Source organism: Rhineura floridana, chromosome 3 (genome assembly GCF_030035675.1).
Source record: "Rhineura floridana isolate rRhiFlo1 chromosome 3, rRhiFlo1.hap2, whole genome shotgun sequence".
In the NCBI taxonomy this organism is placed as follows: Eukaryota; Metazoa; Chordata; class Lepidosauria; order Squamata; family Rhineuridae; genus Rhineura; species Rhineura floridana.
In genome coordinates, this window is record NC_084482.1 from 226,944,654 (window position 1) to 226,960,200 (window position 15,547).

A 15,547-nucleotide genomic window follows, 5' to 3' on the forward strand; every position below is an offset into this window, starting at 1 on the left:
GCTAAATGTGGGCTGGATGGAACAACTATCAGATGGATCCACACTTGGCTCAAAGAGTGCTTATCAATGGTTCCTTCTCAAACTGGGCGGAAGTAACAACATGTGAGAAGGATCTTGGAATTGTCGTTGATCAGAAGGTGAATATGAGCCAACAGCGTGATGTGGCTGCAAAAAAGGCAAATGCTATATTAGGCTGCATTAACAGAAGTATAGTTTCCAAATCATGTGAAGTACTAGTTCCCCTTTATTCAGCACTGGTTAGGCCTCATCTTGAATACTGCATCCAGTTCTGGTCTCTGCGCTGTAAGAAGGATGCAGACAAACTGGAACAGGTTCAGAGGAGGGCAACAAAGATGATCAGGGAACTGGAAACAAAGCCTTATGAGAAGAGACTGAAAGAACTGGGCATGTTTAGCCTGGAGAAGAGAAGACTGAGGGGAGATATGACAGCACTCTTCAAATACATGAAAGGTTGTCACACAGAGGAGGGCTGGGATCTCTTCTCGATCGTCCCAGAGTGCAGGACATGGAATAATGGGCGCAAGTTGCAGGAAGCCAGATTTCGACTGGACATCAGGAAAAACTTCCTAACTGTTAGAGCCATACGACAATGGAACCAATGACCTAGAGAGGTAGTGGGCTCTCCAACACTGGAGGCATTCAAGAGACAGCTGGACAGCCATCTGTCGGGAATGCTTTAATTTGGATTCCTGCATTGAGCAGGAGGTTGGACTCGATAGCCTTATAGGACCCTTCCAACTCTACTATTCTATGATTCTATGAAATAAAACAATATCCATATCTTGACGGTTTGGTACATTTTCCCTTTGGAAACCAAAAGACACGAGCTCTAAAACGCCCAGGGGACCTCCCTGAGTACTCTTCTATGATTCTATGATTCTCAATACCTTGGCACAGTCATTAACCAAACTGGAAACAACAGTCAAGAAATCAGAAGTCTTGGACTGGGGAGGGTAGCTATGAGAAAAGATCCTCAAATGCAAAGAAGCATTACGCACACCAAAGTCAGGATCGTTCAGACCATGGTATTCCCAATCTCTATGTATGGATGTGAAAGTTGGACAGTGAAAAAAGGCGGAGAAGAGAAAAATCAACTCATTTCAAATGTGGTGCTGGAGGAGAGCTTTGCAGATACTATGGACCGCAAAAAAAGACAGATAATTGGGTGTTTAGAACAAATGAAACCAGAACTATCAGTAGAAGCTAAAACGATGAAACTGAGGTTATCATACTTTGTGTGATGGAGGGGGGCTGTCCCAGGACACCCTCCACCGTCCCAAAAGCCAATTCCCCACCCAGGGCAATTGACTCTGGCAAAATATCCTTCTCTACCAAGGCTTTGCCCACTTACAACAGCCCCTGCAGGATAGTAGATTTTGGAAGTGGGGCAAGAGCAACTCCTGTTCTGTTCTTTTGTTTATGTTCCAGAAGAGAGATAGAGCGAGGGTCCTCCAGATGGACAGAGTTGTTTACCTTTATCTGTGATGCTCTGACTGACTTCCTTCTGTTGCTAGACTGTGACGTCTTTAGGGAAGCTTACCTGCCGCTCCTCCTTCTGCCCTCTCTCTTCCTTCTTCTCCAACTGTCTGGGAGAGAGGAGACTCCCTTTGTCTCTGCTCTCTCTCCAAGCATGGGGCTGACTCCTACACCTGAGTGTTATGCCTCCAACTTAGCTAGTTAGTAAGAACTAGATATGCCTTTCTATCTACTATGTATTTCTATAAATAAACTTGCTTTTCTTATTTTACTAAATCTCAAGTCTCAGTGATCCTGATGCAGGGTAAAACTCCAGAGTTTTCTGGAGCTGACGGATTACTTTGACTCATCTCAATCTGGTTTTAGGCCAGGTCATGGAACTGAGACTGTATTGGTGGCGTTAGTAGACGATCTTCGGAGAGAGTTAGACAAGGGGAATGTGTCCTTACTAGTTCTCCTCGATCTTTCTGCAGCGTTCGATACGATCGACCATAACATCCTCCTAGACCGCCTCTTCGAGATGGGCTTGCAAGGCACTGTTTTTCAGTGGCTCCGCTCGTTCTTGGAGGGCAGATCACAGAGAGTATTGCTTGGGAATTTTAGTTCTGATCCCTGGCCGTTATCATGTGGAGTTCCACAAGGCTCGGTGCTTTCACCGATGCTATTCAACATTTACATGAAACCGCTAGGAGAGATCATCTGGAGGTTTGGAATTCGATTTCACCAATATGCTGATGATACCCAGCTTTATTTTTCCTTTCCTCCGGATACGAAAGATGCCATCCTCCCATTAAACAATTGTCTAACAGCAGTAAAGACCTGGATGACGCAGAATAAACTTAAACTAAACCCAGATAAAACAGAGGTGCTGGTGGTTGGACATCGAACTGAGTTGGAAACAGGGAATGTTCCGATATTAGACGGAGTTGTACTCCCTTTAAAGACTCAAGTCCGTAGTCTCGGTGTTCTCCTAGACTCGGCCTTGACTCTAGAGGCTCATGTTCTTGCAATCTCTAGAAGCACTTCCACCTGCCTGAAGCTAGTTCGCCAATTGCGCCCTTTTTTGGAGCTTTCTGACTTGACCATGGTTGCCCATGCCTTGGTCACGTCTAAACCAGATTATTGTAACTCACTTTATTTAGGTCTTCCCCTTAGAATACTCCGCCAATTGAAATTGGTTCAGAGAGCAGCTGTTAGGATGCTAACTGGGGCGGACGTCCGAGCTCACACTACTCCGCTTTTAAAACAACTACACTGGCTTCCAATCTCCTATCAAGTTCAGTTTAAAATCCTGGTTTTAACGTTTAAAGCTCTATCGGGCTCAGGTCCTAGTTATCTATCAAATCATTTGTCATTTTATGAACCGGCCCATCCTTTAAGATCTTCTTTAGACCCTGGTCTTAATATTCCCTCCTTTTCCCAAATTCACCAGACGGGCATTAGGAATAAATTGTTCTCAGTGGGGGCACCAACTCTTTGGAATGCTCTTCCGCAGGAAATTCGTTCTTCCCCTTCTCTGTTTAGCTTCTGTCGCCATGTTAAGACCTTTTTATTTCGGTTAGCTTTTGAATTGTAATGTGTGATATACTGTATATTTCTTATAATGTTTTATAACTTGTTTGGTATGTTATACTGTACTATGTTGTTTTATTATGCTATTGTTTGCCGCTTAGAATTCCTTGGAACTGAAGCGGGATATAAACTTTTTAAATAAATAAAAGCCTGCTTTGTTAGGTAAATGCACACACACGCTGGCACACTCGCATTTCAACATCTGCTGTTACTCTGCTGCTGTGCTGCTGCTTTAAACTAAATTACCACACAAACACACAGCAACAAGGGTTATGGGACCCGGCAACTAAATTGAATGCAAGTTGTGGCTGAAACTAAAGGTGCTTGTGTGTAATTTACAAGCAAGACTTTAAGTTAGAAAGGAAAAGCAGTACAAAAAGATAAGAAAGGATGGCTGAAATATCAATACTTGAGAGACGTGTTCCAAGGTTTGAAAAGGATAACTACGAATTGTGGGATTTAAGATTCACTGCACTTCTTGACGGAGAAGATTTGAAAGGAATTCTGACTGATCCAGAACCCTCGGCGGATGATGAGACTGCCACAGCATCATGGAGATGTAAGCATGCAAGAGTAAAGTCTCTGCTTATTTCTGCTCTATCAGATGAGGCACTAAATGTTTGCATAGGATGAACAATGTAAAGGAAATGTGGGACAGACTAGAAGGAGTTTATAACAAGAAGACTAAAAGCCACATAATGTACTTTTACAAGGAATTATTTTCTCTGAAGGAGAATGCTGAGAGAGGCAACCTGAGTAAACCTTGGATTTTACAAGCCTCTGTGCTTAGCTTGAAAGATGTGGGAGGGTTCTAGATGATGAAATGAAGAAGGCACTGCTTTTGAGTTCCCTCAATGATTATCATAAATTAATTTGCTGTGTATTAGAGAATTCTGAACAAGGCCTGAGTCAGATTATATCATATTTAAAAGACCAAGTTTTTAAAGAAAGGCGGGAACTGAAGGCTATGTAGGAGCAAGAGGTAAACCTTACTAGAGGCAGACATGAAAGGGACAAAAGGATGAGTCAGCGCCCGAATCCACAAACAGGCATAGACAAACACAGCAACACGGGTTTCATATGCAAAACTCCAAAGCAGACAGGAGTGAGGTCTGACTTCAAACGGCCAGCTGAAGGAAGAGAAGCCCCTACGCAAACTGACTTTAAGCCAAAGACAAAAGCTTCTAGCTACTCTGTGTCTCATGAAGGCAAGAATGATTGCAAAAGCAGATTTTTTATTGATTCAGGATCCACCTCGCATCTTGTAATTGATAGAAACCTGTTTAAAAGTTTTAAAAGTCGCAAGCAAAAGATACAGCGTCTGGACAAGAATTCTTTTGTGAAGGAATTGGTATACTGCAATTACTGTGCAGAACACCAGATGGTGATAGGGAGCTTGAACTTAAGATAATGAAATTTGGAGGTGAACTTTATATGAGTGGAGAATTTTGCCATGTTCTAGATGAAGGAGAAATAAGTTACTCTGCAAAACTGAAAAATGGACTTTTACTTTTAAAATACATTGAAACTATGCATGCAAATGCGGTCAAGGAAACCAGTAATTCTGAATGCTTGCATATCTGGCATAGAAGGATGGGGCATGCCAGCTTAGCTAGAGTAAAAACAGAATTTGGCAAGAGGCATTAAACTGAGACAGTGCAAAACCAAAAGTGTGAAAACAAAATTTCCCAAGAAAAGTGAGAGGAAAACCAAAAGGCCTCTAGAATGAATTCACGCCAGGGAAGTAATATTCATTGAATATTCTCCAGCACAGAATGGATACAGAGTAATAGATCTCAAAACTGGCAAAGTTGAAGCATGCAGAGCTGTTTATTTTGATGAAAGAAAGAGCGCACACCGGCCAGAAGGGGCGCCACACCAAACAGATGACAGCGAAAAGGAAGAAGAAGCTCAGTTATTCTTCCACCACAGAAGGTATAACAATATACCTGCAGAGGAAGATGAGGAGTCTGAGCCAGAAGAGGCAACAGAGCCAGAAGGGGCAGCCGCAGGGCCAGCACCCAGATGCTCTGAACGCACCAACAGAGGTGTACCACCAGAGAGACTTGTTTACCTCATAAGAGATGAACTTCCAGAACCAGAGACCTGGAAAGAGATTGAAGCCTTACTCAAAGCTGAGAGGTGGAGGTAGCCAGCCAAGCAAGACCTGGAATCTCTACACCAAAATAAAACTTGGGCACTGACCAAGCTTCCTCAAGGAAGGAAAGCTGTAGGCTGCAACTTCTTCAAAAAGAAGTCAGACGCTGAAGGAAATATTGAGAGATACAAGGCAGGACTAGTAGCCAAAGGATACTCTCAAAAATATGGAGAAGACTACCATGAAACATTTGCTCCTGTAGTCAAATACTCAACCATCAGAACTCTTCTGAGTGATGCTGCCAACAGGAAAATGCAGGTGGAACACATGGATATAAAAACAGCATTCTTGCATGGAGAAATAGAAGAGGAAATCTACATGAAGCAACCACCAGGGTTTGAGGTTCCAGGGAAAGAAACCCTAGTGTGTAAAAGTCAAAAATCCATCTATGGACTTAAACAGGCTGCCAAAGTCTGGAATGAGAAACTGAGCAAAATGCTCTTGAAGGAAGGCTTTGTACAAGGCAGAGCAGAACCATGATTGTACAGCAGATTCAAGAACAATAGATGGACTTACTTACTGATTTATGTTGATGATCTACTGTTGGCTTATCAAGATCAAATGGATAAGCAACAGCTAGTAAATCATCTCAACAAGGAGGTTGAAGTGAAGTGCCTGGGTGATGTCACTCACTACCTTGGAATACAAATTGAAAGAGAAGGTGATGGATCTTTTGTTTTTGATTCAGCAAGAAGGATCCAAGACCTTCTTGAGAGTCTAGGACTGAAGGATGCACATCCAGCACCTACTCCAATGGAAGTAGGGTACCTGAAACCAGACCAGAACAAACAACCATGGGAAGACCATGAGAGCTACAGACAAGCACTGTTTGCAGGCCAGATATGGTGGCAAAAGTGGGATACTTATTATTATTATTATTATTATTATTATTTATTGCATTTATATACCGCCCCATAGCTGAAGCTCTCTGGTGCAGAAAAACCAGCTCTCCAACCAAAAAGGACTGGGAAGCAATAGATCATTTATTCTGTATTTTCCTTTTTAAATAAACTTTTTGGGCTCTTGGGTGTGTTAAATTCTGGCAACCAATGTAAACAGCATTGGCAGCCGGCCAATTTTCTCACTAGTCCTTACAGAGAAAAAGGGATTCCATTTCTCACGGAGGCTTTTGAAGGAGGAAACAAATCCCCGTCCTCTGAACAAAGGACCTGCTGCCCCTTCCAAGAGTTCGGTTTCCATTGTGAAATCTGATTAAAAATAAAGCAAAGTCCCATTTTGCTTTTCTGAACCCCAAGGACAGACAGCTAGAGTGATCTGACCCATAACAGTGCCTCAAGCCCACCCTCCTGCCCCACATCCTGTGGGGGTAGGGGCGGGGACCATTTCAGCCTTCACAACCAAAGGTCTGCTGCTGTAGAGAAACTCCAAGGAGGGAAATATTGTGAGATGTTGGATGAAGAGGAGAAGGGAGGGCAAAGCGGCCAGGAGAAATTGTACCCTGATGGGTCAGTCTGTTCCGGATGATATTACACAGAAACGGGGCGAGCAAGAATCTTCAGCTCCTCAAACGGCCCCATAACACAGCTAAGCATGTGGGCTCCTGCTGGGAGAAATGGCAGGATATAAATTAAATAATAAATAAATAAATAAATCTACCTGCTGAGGTCTCCTCCTCTTCTTTGGGTTCCTGCGTCACCAGATCTTCTCCTTCTTCCCAACAGGAAAGGAGGTCTGGTTCTTTAAAAAAAAAAAAGGGAAATCAGGCAAGATTAGTTATTTTTGACCACAAAGTATTTGGGCATTCCAAATCAAATCTGAACGCTCAAAACATTTTGAATGAGAGCAAAGGGATGAAGCCTTGCCAACAGCACGCGACTCGGGCCACGTGGTTTGAGCACTGTGGAGCCAGTTCTTTGGAGTTCTCTTCCCTTTCAAGTGAAACAAGCCCAGACGTTGTTACGCTTTCCAAGTTTGTTGAAAGGTTTTTGTCCCCCCCCCCAAAGAATTCTTAATTACTGTTTTTATGATCCTTATTAGGTCTTATATTCTGTTTTTTATACATATATATTATTTTTCCGGTGAAGTTTGGCTTTTATTGGAAATGGTAAGCTGCTGTGTGGAAGAATTTCCTCGAAAAGAAAATGGAAATGGACTGCCTTCAAATAGATCCCGACTTATGGCGACCCTATGAATACGGTTTTCATGTTAATCAGTATTCAGAGTTGGTTTACCATTGCCTTCCTCGAAAAGTGAGGTATAATTTTTTAAATAAACCAGTAAATACGCTGTAGAATGTGTCTTGGGTTTAAAAAGGGTTCATATAAAAACCTGTGCAAAACCTGAGCTGTGTGGCTTTGCCAGATAATATCTGTGCTGAGAAGCTTCTAGCTCCCTTTGATGCAGGGCTTAATGAGAAGCAAGACCCACTTTTGTTCAGAGGGGCTCATTTTTACAACTAATGCTGAATTTGGCTTCAGGCAAGTGCAGCCTTGCAAAACCTCAGCTGCATGACTGCGAGATGGGGACCCTCTTGCAGAGCATGCATGGCCTCACTTTTACTTTGGGCTTCAAGGAAGTAAAATCCAAGCGCTGGAAAAGGAGGCATGAAGAAGCCCTCTTCGACTGTCTGCCCCCTTTCTTAAAGGAAGGACCAGCCATCAAGTAGTCTGCAGGATCCACAAACAGAAAAAGGAGTCTGTGGTACAAATAGTCCCTGACAACAAAAGTGAGTAACCCAAACTGCACACACCACAGAGAATGGGAAGAATCCGGTGCTGCTGCAACTATTACCTATTCAGATTTTAATAGTCTTTAACTTGGAAATTAAGTGCCAGATATACAAGTTTGGGACAGAAGCTTTAGGTTTGAATGTTTGGGGCTCCTGCGTTCCAAAATTTACCACGGTGCCTCTTCTTAAGATCAATGGTCCACAGTCCTGCCCAGAATCCTGGCTGGGATGGGACCATTTCATCCTTCGCAACCCAAGGTCTGTGGATGAAGAGAAACTCAGAGGAATGAGATGTTGTGAGATTTTTAGGTAGCAGAGGAATAGAGAGGGAAAAACCATGAGAAAAACTGGTAGCCTAATGGGTCAGTCTGCCCTGGATGACATTATTCAGGAACAAGAGGGGTGGGTGGGGAATCTTCAGTTACACAAAGGGCCCCACAACACTACCTGCTGATGTCTCCGCCTCCTCTTCTTTGAGACCCTGGATAAGTGGATCTTCTTCTCCTTCCCAACAGGAAATGAGGCCTAGCTCTTTCAAGGAAACAGACAAGTTACTTTCGGTACAAAACTAGCTGGGTCTCCTTCAGACTGTCAGGATCTGGAAGCCAAGCAGATATTTTAATTTGGGGAATCTCTCAGGGGACGGAAGGAGAACTTCCACCTGACGGCCAACCTTCCTCTTTATAGCATGAGATGAGCTCGATCAAACCAAAGGCCTATCTAGTCCAGCATCTCCACAGGGCCTGAATCGATGTGTATGGGAATCCCACAATCAGTCCTAATAATACTAATACAATTTATATCCTGCCCTTCCTTCCAAAGGGAATCCAGGGGGGCAAATAAATGATGAAGCACCAAAATCACCTTTGAAACAAAACATCTTTTTTAAAAAAACAAGGACAGAAGCCTACAGCCATCATGACTTGTAGCCCTTGAGAGCCTTCTCTTCCATGCATTTCTCCAGCTCCCCTTCAAGCCATCCAAGATGTCCACCAGGAGAACTCACCGCCTGATGGGTGACTCTCCTCTCGATGACATTACTAAGGAACAGAAAAATGCTTCCATTCCCAGACCAAAAGAGACTCCACAGCACAGCTAAGCACCAACCTGCTGAGGTCTCCTCCTCCTCTTCTTTGCGGACCTGGATAAACAGACTTTCTTCTTCTTCCTTACAGAAAGCGAGGTCTCGTTCTTTCAAGGAAACAGACAAGATGAGTTACTTTTAACCACAACATAAAAAGTCAGGGATTCCATATCAAACAATTTCTACAACCTCAAACCTAGGAGGAGGAGGAATTTTGATTTTTAATTCTGGGAGCAGGACAGGAAGAACCACATTTAGAATCGAGGTAAAAGGATGAGAACCCTTGCCACTGTGGATGTAAATAACCCCAATAAATGTCGCACCAATTCAGAAGTAAGCCCCACCCAGTCCAATGGGACACCTTCCCAGGTAAGTGCATTTGGGTCTGCAGATTAAATTATACCAGGTGTGGGGATCCTGCGGCTCTCCAGATGTTGCTGAACTCCCATCACCTCTAATCATTGGCCACCCTTGCAGGAGCTGATGGAATTTGCAGTTCACCAACATCTGGAGGGCCAAAGGTTCTCTTCTTCTTTATAGCGGGTCACCATATTATCTTATATTAAAGGGCTGGGGCCAAGGGGGAGGAGGGGTGCGGTCTGAGGAGGAAAGGGAGGGAATAAGGGCCTCATTGATACCCTGTCCCCAAGATCCCCCCAAAAAAGCCTGGAGCCAGCCTGGCCCACAGGCGCCAACTAGACACACATGGGAGGCCCACAAGCCAGAGAGAAAGGCAAGAGAGCATCTCCTGCTGCTGCTCCTGATTCCGGAGTTGGCCCATAAACATCAGGACTGGTGGCCCTTGAGAGCCTTCTTTTCTATTTATTTATTTAGATTTATATCCCACCCTTCTTCCCAGTGGGAGCCCAGGGTGGCAAACAAAAACACTAAAAACACTCTCAAACACATCATTAAAAACAGGCTTTAAAATATATTAAAACAAAAACATCTTAAAAAGTAATTCCAACAGACACAGACTGGGCATGAAGCCATTTTTCTTAGCCCCTTTTAAAACCATCCGAGATGTCCACCAGGAGAACTCACAGCCTGATGGGTGACTCTCCCCTGGATGACATTACTCAGGAATGGAAAAATGCTTCAGTTCCCAGACGAAAAGGGCCCCCACAGCACAGCTAAGCACCAACCTGCTGAGGTCTCCTCCTCTTTGGGAACCTGAAGAAGAAGATCCTCTCCATCTTCCAAACAGGAATTGAGCTCCGATTCTTCCAAAGGAAACAGACAGGACAATTACTTTTGACCACAAAATATTCAGCCATTCCAAGTCAAGCCATTTGCAGCTAAGAGGAGGGATTGTTTGTTAACTCCTGCACCCCCTGAAGAGGACAGGGCCGTGTGGTCCCAGCAGGGTCAGCTTGGGAACATGCACTCACTGGATATGACGCCCAACCTGAACTGCCTGTTGGGGAGGTCACGGTGGAACTCAGCCAACCCAGCTGTTTTCATTTGGACAACATCATCTCATCACAAAGAGAGTGAAAACCATTTTTCATGAGGCTTTTTAAAAGAAATTGCAAATTCCTGCATAAATATGGAGAACTGAATTTAAGATTGGAAAAAGTGAGAAACGGAACCAACATTGAGAGATTTTCCCATCCCTCGCTATGTCCCTCTGTCTCTCTTGTGTGAGTGAGCTGAGGAGCATAGAGGACAAGTGGGGAGCTCTTAGGGATGCAGGATCAGGGCTGGGGGGCTGGAGAAGAAATCCCCAGGGCCAAATGTAGTCCCAAGCTGCCTTGACCTCACCTAAGTATGGTATAGTTCCCCAGTTCCCATACAATCCTTAGAAGCTGGAGGGGGCATTTTGCAGCATAAATGTCCTCTCCAACAGTCATTGCCCCCAGCTATGAAGGAAGGTCCTGCCTCTCACTACAGAAGGAGAGTTGCCCTGCCATTCATTCTTCTCCCTGATAGCACCGTTCCCTCCTTTATCTCAAGGCAAGGGTTCTGAGTCAGACTTGGGACACTGATTCCACCTTCCAGGAGGTGGTTCTCCAACATAAGAAACCTACTTTCTTTTTGCCATAAAGAACTGATGGGAAAATGCACTCAAAAGTTTGGGATAACAATTGCTTGATGCAATGTCTAATAACATTCCCACAAACAAATCAGAAGGACTCCCTGTGATGATCCTGTATTAATGTATATATGGTAAGTGCTGTTTGTATAGAAGATACATGGTAAGTGGAATGAAAGAGGAGGGGGGAGTAGATGAGCAGTAGAATGCTGGATGATTGGCTGAGCATTTGAATGGCTGAGAGTATAAATGGAAGAATGACAGTTGAATCTGTGTGGACATTGGTGGACGGGTGTGGGTTGTTTTGGTGGTATTTGGAGGTGGGTGTGAGTTGGTGTATGTCAGGAGAGTGTGGAGAAAGAGGGAGGTGGAGTTCGGATTAATAATAAGTCAAGTATCACAGTAATAGATGAAACCATAAGCTTGTAGATCATTATCAAAGTTATCTTGTTAATTCTGTTATTTAATAAAGACTATTTTGGTTTACCGAAGGCCTGATCCTTGGCTGGGGTTTCACAGACCAGAAGGGAGGGTAAGGTAATGACCAAGGCTGAAGGGAAACAGTAACAAATGGTGGCAGCGGTGAAGAGGAGAATATAACATTATAAGTATCCAGAGCAACCCCGAGTTATGAGTTATCTGCATTGATACAAGGGGGTTGGGAACAGCATAGGCACGCAGTCACGAATGTAACCGGATAGACTCAGGCAAGGTCTCTGGGAACATTGGTTGTAGAACGTGACTGGTGGTGCTGCCTAGCAGGGGGATCTATTGAGATCTGTGCTAGAGCGGAGAGAGAAACCATAAAAAAGGACAGTCCGGACTGGTGGAGTCCCTGGTGGTGCCTAGTGAAAGGCAGTAGCCACAAGCAGGTGGGAACCTGACAGGGAGAGCCAGGGAAGGGCGTCACATCCCCATTGTCAACTTTAAAGTTACATGAATCTTCTGTTGTCATTACTTTAGTCTTCTTGACATTCAGCTGTAGTCCTGCTTTTGTGCTTTCCTCTTTAACTTTCATCAGCATTCGTTTCAAATCATTACTGGATTCTGCTAAGAGTATTATATCGTATGCATATCTTAAATTATTGATATTTCTCCCTTCAATTTTCACACCTTCTTCTTGGTCCAATCCTGCTTTCCGTATGATATATTCTGCATATGGATTAAACAAACAGGGTGATGAAATACACCCTTGTCTCACACCGTTTCCAATGGGGAACCAATTGGTTTCTCCATATTCTGTCCTTACAGTAGCCTCTTGTCCAGAGTATAGGTTGCGCATCACAACAATCAGATGCTGTGGCACCCCCATTTCTTTTAAAGCATCCCATCGTTTTTCATGATCTACACAATCTAAAGTTTTGCTGTAATCTATAACGCGCAGGGTGATTTCTTTCTGAAATTCCTTGGTCTGTTCCATTATCCAACATATGTTTGCTATATGATCTGTGGTGTCTCTTCCCTTTCTAAATCCAGCTTGGACGTCTGGCATTTCTCTCTCCATGTATATATATATATACATGTATATATATATACATGCATATATATATATATACATGCATATATATATATATACATATATATATATGTATATATATGTATATGTATATATATATGTATATGTATATGTATATATATATATGTATATATGGCCTTTGTTGTAGAATATTGAGCAATAGTTTGATAATTACTGCATTCTCTGGGATCCCCTTTCTTTGGAATTGGGATGTATATTGAACGCTTCCAGTCGGTGGGCCATTGTTTAGTTTTCCATATTTCTTGAGACATTTTTGTCAAACTTTGGACAGATTCAGTCTCAGTAGCTTGTAGCAACTCTATTGGTATGCCATCCGTTCCTGGTGATTTGTTTCTTCCAAGTATTTTAAGAGCAGCTTTCACCTCGCATTCTAAAATTTCTGGTTCTTCATCATACGGTTCCTCCATGAATGAATCTGTCATCCTTACATCTCTTTTACAGAGTTCTTCAGTGTATTGCTTCCATCTTTTGTTTTGTCTTGGTCAGTCAGCTTGTTCCCCTGTTGATTATTCAACAACCCTGAATGTAAATGTACTGACTTGAAGTCAATTCCGACGTGCGGCGACCCTATGAAGATGATTTTCATGAGGCTGAGAGGCAGTGACTGGCCCAAGGTCACCCAGCCAGCTTCATGGCTATGTGGGGGTACTCTTGGTTTAAACTTCCCTTTCATTTCTCTAATCTTTTGGAATAGGGCTCTTGTTCTGCCTTTTTTGTTGTCCTATTTCTTTACAATAACTATTGTAATAGTTCTCTTTGTCCCTATGTACTAGTCGCTGTATTGTTGCATTTAGGGTTGTGATCGTGTTTCTGTCTCCTTTTGCTTTCTTTTTATCTTTAACCATTTAAAGAGTTTTGTCAGTCCTCCCTTGAGGTCTTCCTCTCTTTTTAACTAGAAGTATTGTCTTTTTGCATTCTTACCTGATTATCTCTCGGACTTCAATCCATAGCTTTTCTTCTTGTTCTCTATCAACTAAGTTTAAAGCCTCAAATCTGTTCCTTATTTGATCTTTCTATTCTTCTGTGATATTATTTAAATTGTACAGGCAGGCCCCGCTTATATGGCAGGTTCTGTTCTGGACCCGCGCCGTAAAGCGGAAATCACCGTAAAGCGGAACCCCATTGAGTATAATGGGGCACGTCGTGCGAAAATGCCGCAAAAGTGGCAAAACCGGCTTTAAAACAGGGAATGAAAGCCACCCATTAGCGAAGCGCCGGGAAGCGGGGCCCTACTGTATTTTGGCATTATGATTGCTTTCTTCTTCTTGAGCTGTACTTCGATTATCGATATTAGCAGTTCAATTATAAAAGGTAAGGGTGCCGATTTATAATTTGCAGGGGGGCACTGAACACGCCAGGACCGGCCCTGCTGGGTTGGCCAGGAAGGGGAGACAAGAGGGGAGGGGCAGAGTGAGGGCTGGATTGGAGGGGGTGCCAGAGGGGGCAAGAAGGGGCCGGAAAACCGTCTGGCAGAAATGGGGAGGGGTCTGACGTAGAGTTAGGGCCTACATTGTTTAATATGTGTGGTTTTTTAACAATGTTTTTAACCCTTTTTTAAGGTTTTCTTTTTTTAAAATGTTTTCAATGCTGTTTTGTTTTGGTGTGTTTTAAGATCTGTTTTTATGATGTTTTAAAGTGTTTTTAGTGCTTTACTTGCCGCCGTGGGCTCCCTCTGGGAAGAAGGGCGGGATACAAATTAAATAAATAAAAATAAATAAATAAAACGTAAGGCCTTTTCGAGGTCAAGTATCCCGAGGGAAACTCAGCAGAGAGGAAATGAACAGAGGAAAGAAATATGCCATTTATGTATGTATTTACCTGCCTACTTACCTACCTCTCCGCAGAAGCTTTAAAAGCCCCTCAAACCCCAATCTGCACAAAGGATGAAATCCCTCCCGTCCCTCGTCTGTCCCCTCCAGGCACCTGGGAGCTGCTCCCTTCTGCGAAGTGCATTGTGGCAACAGCTGGGACAGGCCAAGAGGCAGCCGAGTTTGCGCGCCCTCCTCCTCCTCCTGCGTCTCCCCTGCGGGCAGCGCCATGGCCTCAGAGGCACCTCCTGGGCCACCCCTTGTTTGGGGTGGAGTGGCAGGAGCTGCCGGGCTGCCCCCTCAGGTAAGAGAAAGATCATCGCGGAGAGGCGGAGGGGGTGGGCAGGGTGCCTGCAGGAGAGGAGCCTGGTGGATCAGGCCAATGGCCCATCTAGGCCACCGTCCTGTCCTCTGAGTGGCCGACCAGATGCCCCAATGGAAGGCTTGAGAGCAGGACCTGAAGTGTGGTTCCCAGCAACTGGTATTCAGGGGAAAGGGGGCAGATAAATGCCCACATGCGAGTGCCCTCTTACTCCTTCGCCTTTCAGACGGAGGAAATGGTGCACGTCCAAGAAATGACACCTCCTCCTTCTTCATCTCCCAGATTCTGGTGACCTTTGAGGAGGTGGCCGTGGACTTCACAGAGGAGGAATGGGCTCTGCTGGATCCGGACCAAAGAGCTCTGCACAGGGAAGTCATGGAGGAGAATTTTGAGATGGTGGCCTCTCTAGGTAAGGGCACTTACTGTCCTTATGTCCTTACTGCTAAATGTTGAAAGTAGGAATTTAGTATTTGTGCCGTTCAACCCTGTGCTGCAGGGATGCTGTTTTGGCAATGGACCTCTGGGCTCTCCTGACTTGGGGGGGGCTGCAGCTCAAGGGGGAGGGCCTGCTTTGCACACAGAGGATCCTTGGCCCAGTCCGTGCCATCTCCAGGAGGGGGAAAGGATCATTGCCATGTTCCACACATTGCTTTGCATTTGCACTGTGGAAGATTCTCTGGTTGTTCCTGATGCCAGTTCATTATTTCTGGAGCCAGGCGGCAATTGAGAAAGGGGGGGGCGACACTCTCCCCAACACATTTCTGCCTTCACTGCTGGGCCCCTTTGCATATACAAATCATAACCGAGTCTTAAACCGGAATTTAAAGCAAGGCTGCAATCCCTGC

At 44.2% G+C, this 15,547-nt stretch overlaps 1 protein-coding gene across 2 annotated transcripts in view; it reads right to left on the bottom strand.

Moving 5' to 3' along the window:
- The window catches only part of LOC133381821 (zinc finger protein 883-like), a 29,450-nt gene that overhangs the window by 10,786 nt on the left and 3,117 nt on the right, over positions 1-15,547 (bottom strand). Inside the window, exons 2-5 of one of the 2 annotated variants that reach the window (XM_061621306.1) lie at positions 10,146-10,223; positions 9,024-9,107; positions 8,364-8,447; positions 6,845-6,925 (exon numbers count right to left, since the gene is read on the bottom strand). In XM_061621306.1, the coding sequence (XP_061477290.1) occupies positions 6,845-6,925; positions 8,364-8,447; positions 9,024-9,107; positions 10,146-10,223 (327 nt within the window). Of the gene's footprint in view, positions 1-1,946; positions 2,059-6,844; positions 6,926-8,363; positions 8,448-9,023; positions 9,108-10,145; positions 10,224-15,547 lie in introns of those variants that run through there. The other variant, XM_061621307.1, reaches the window with a different exon arrangement.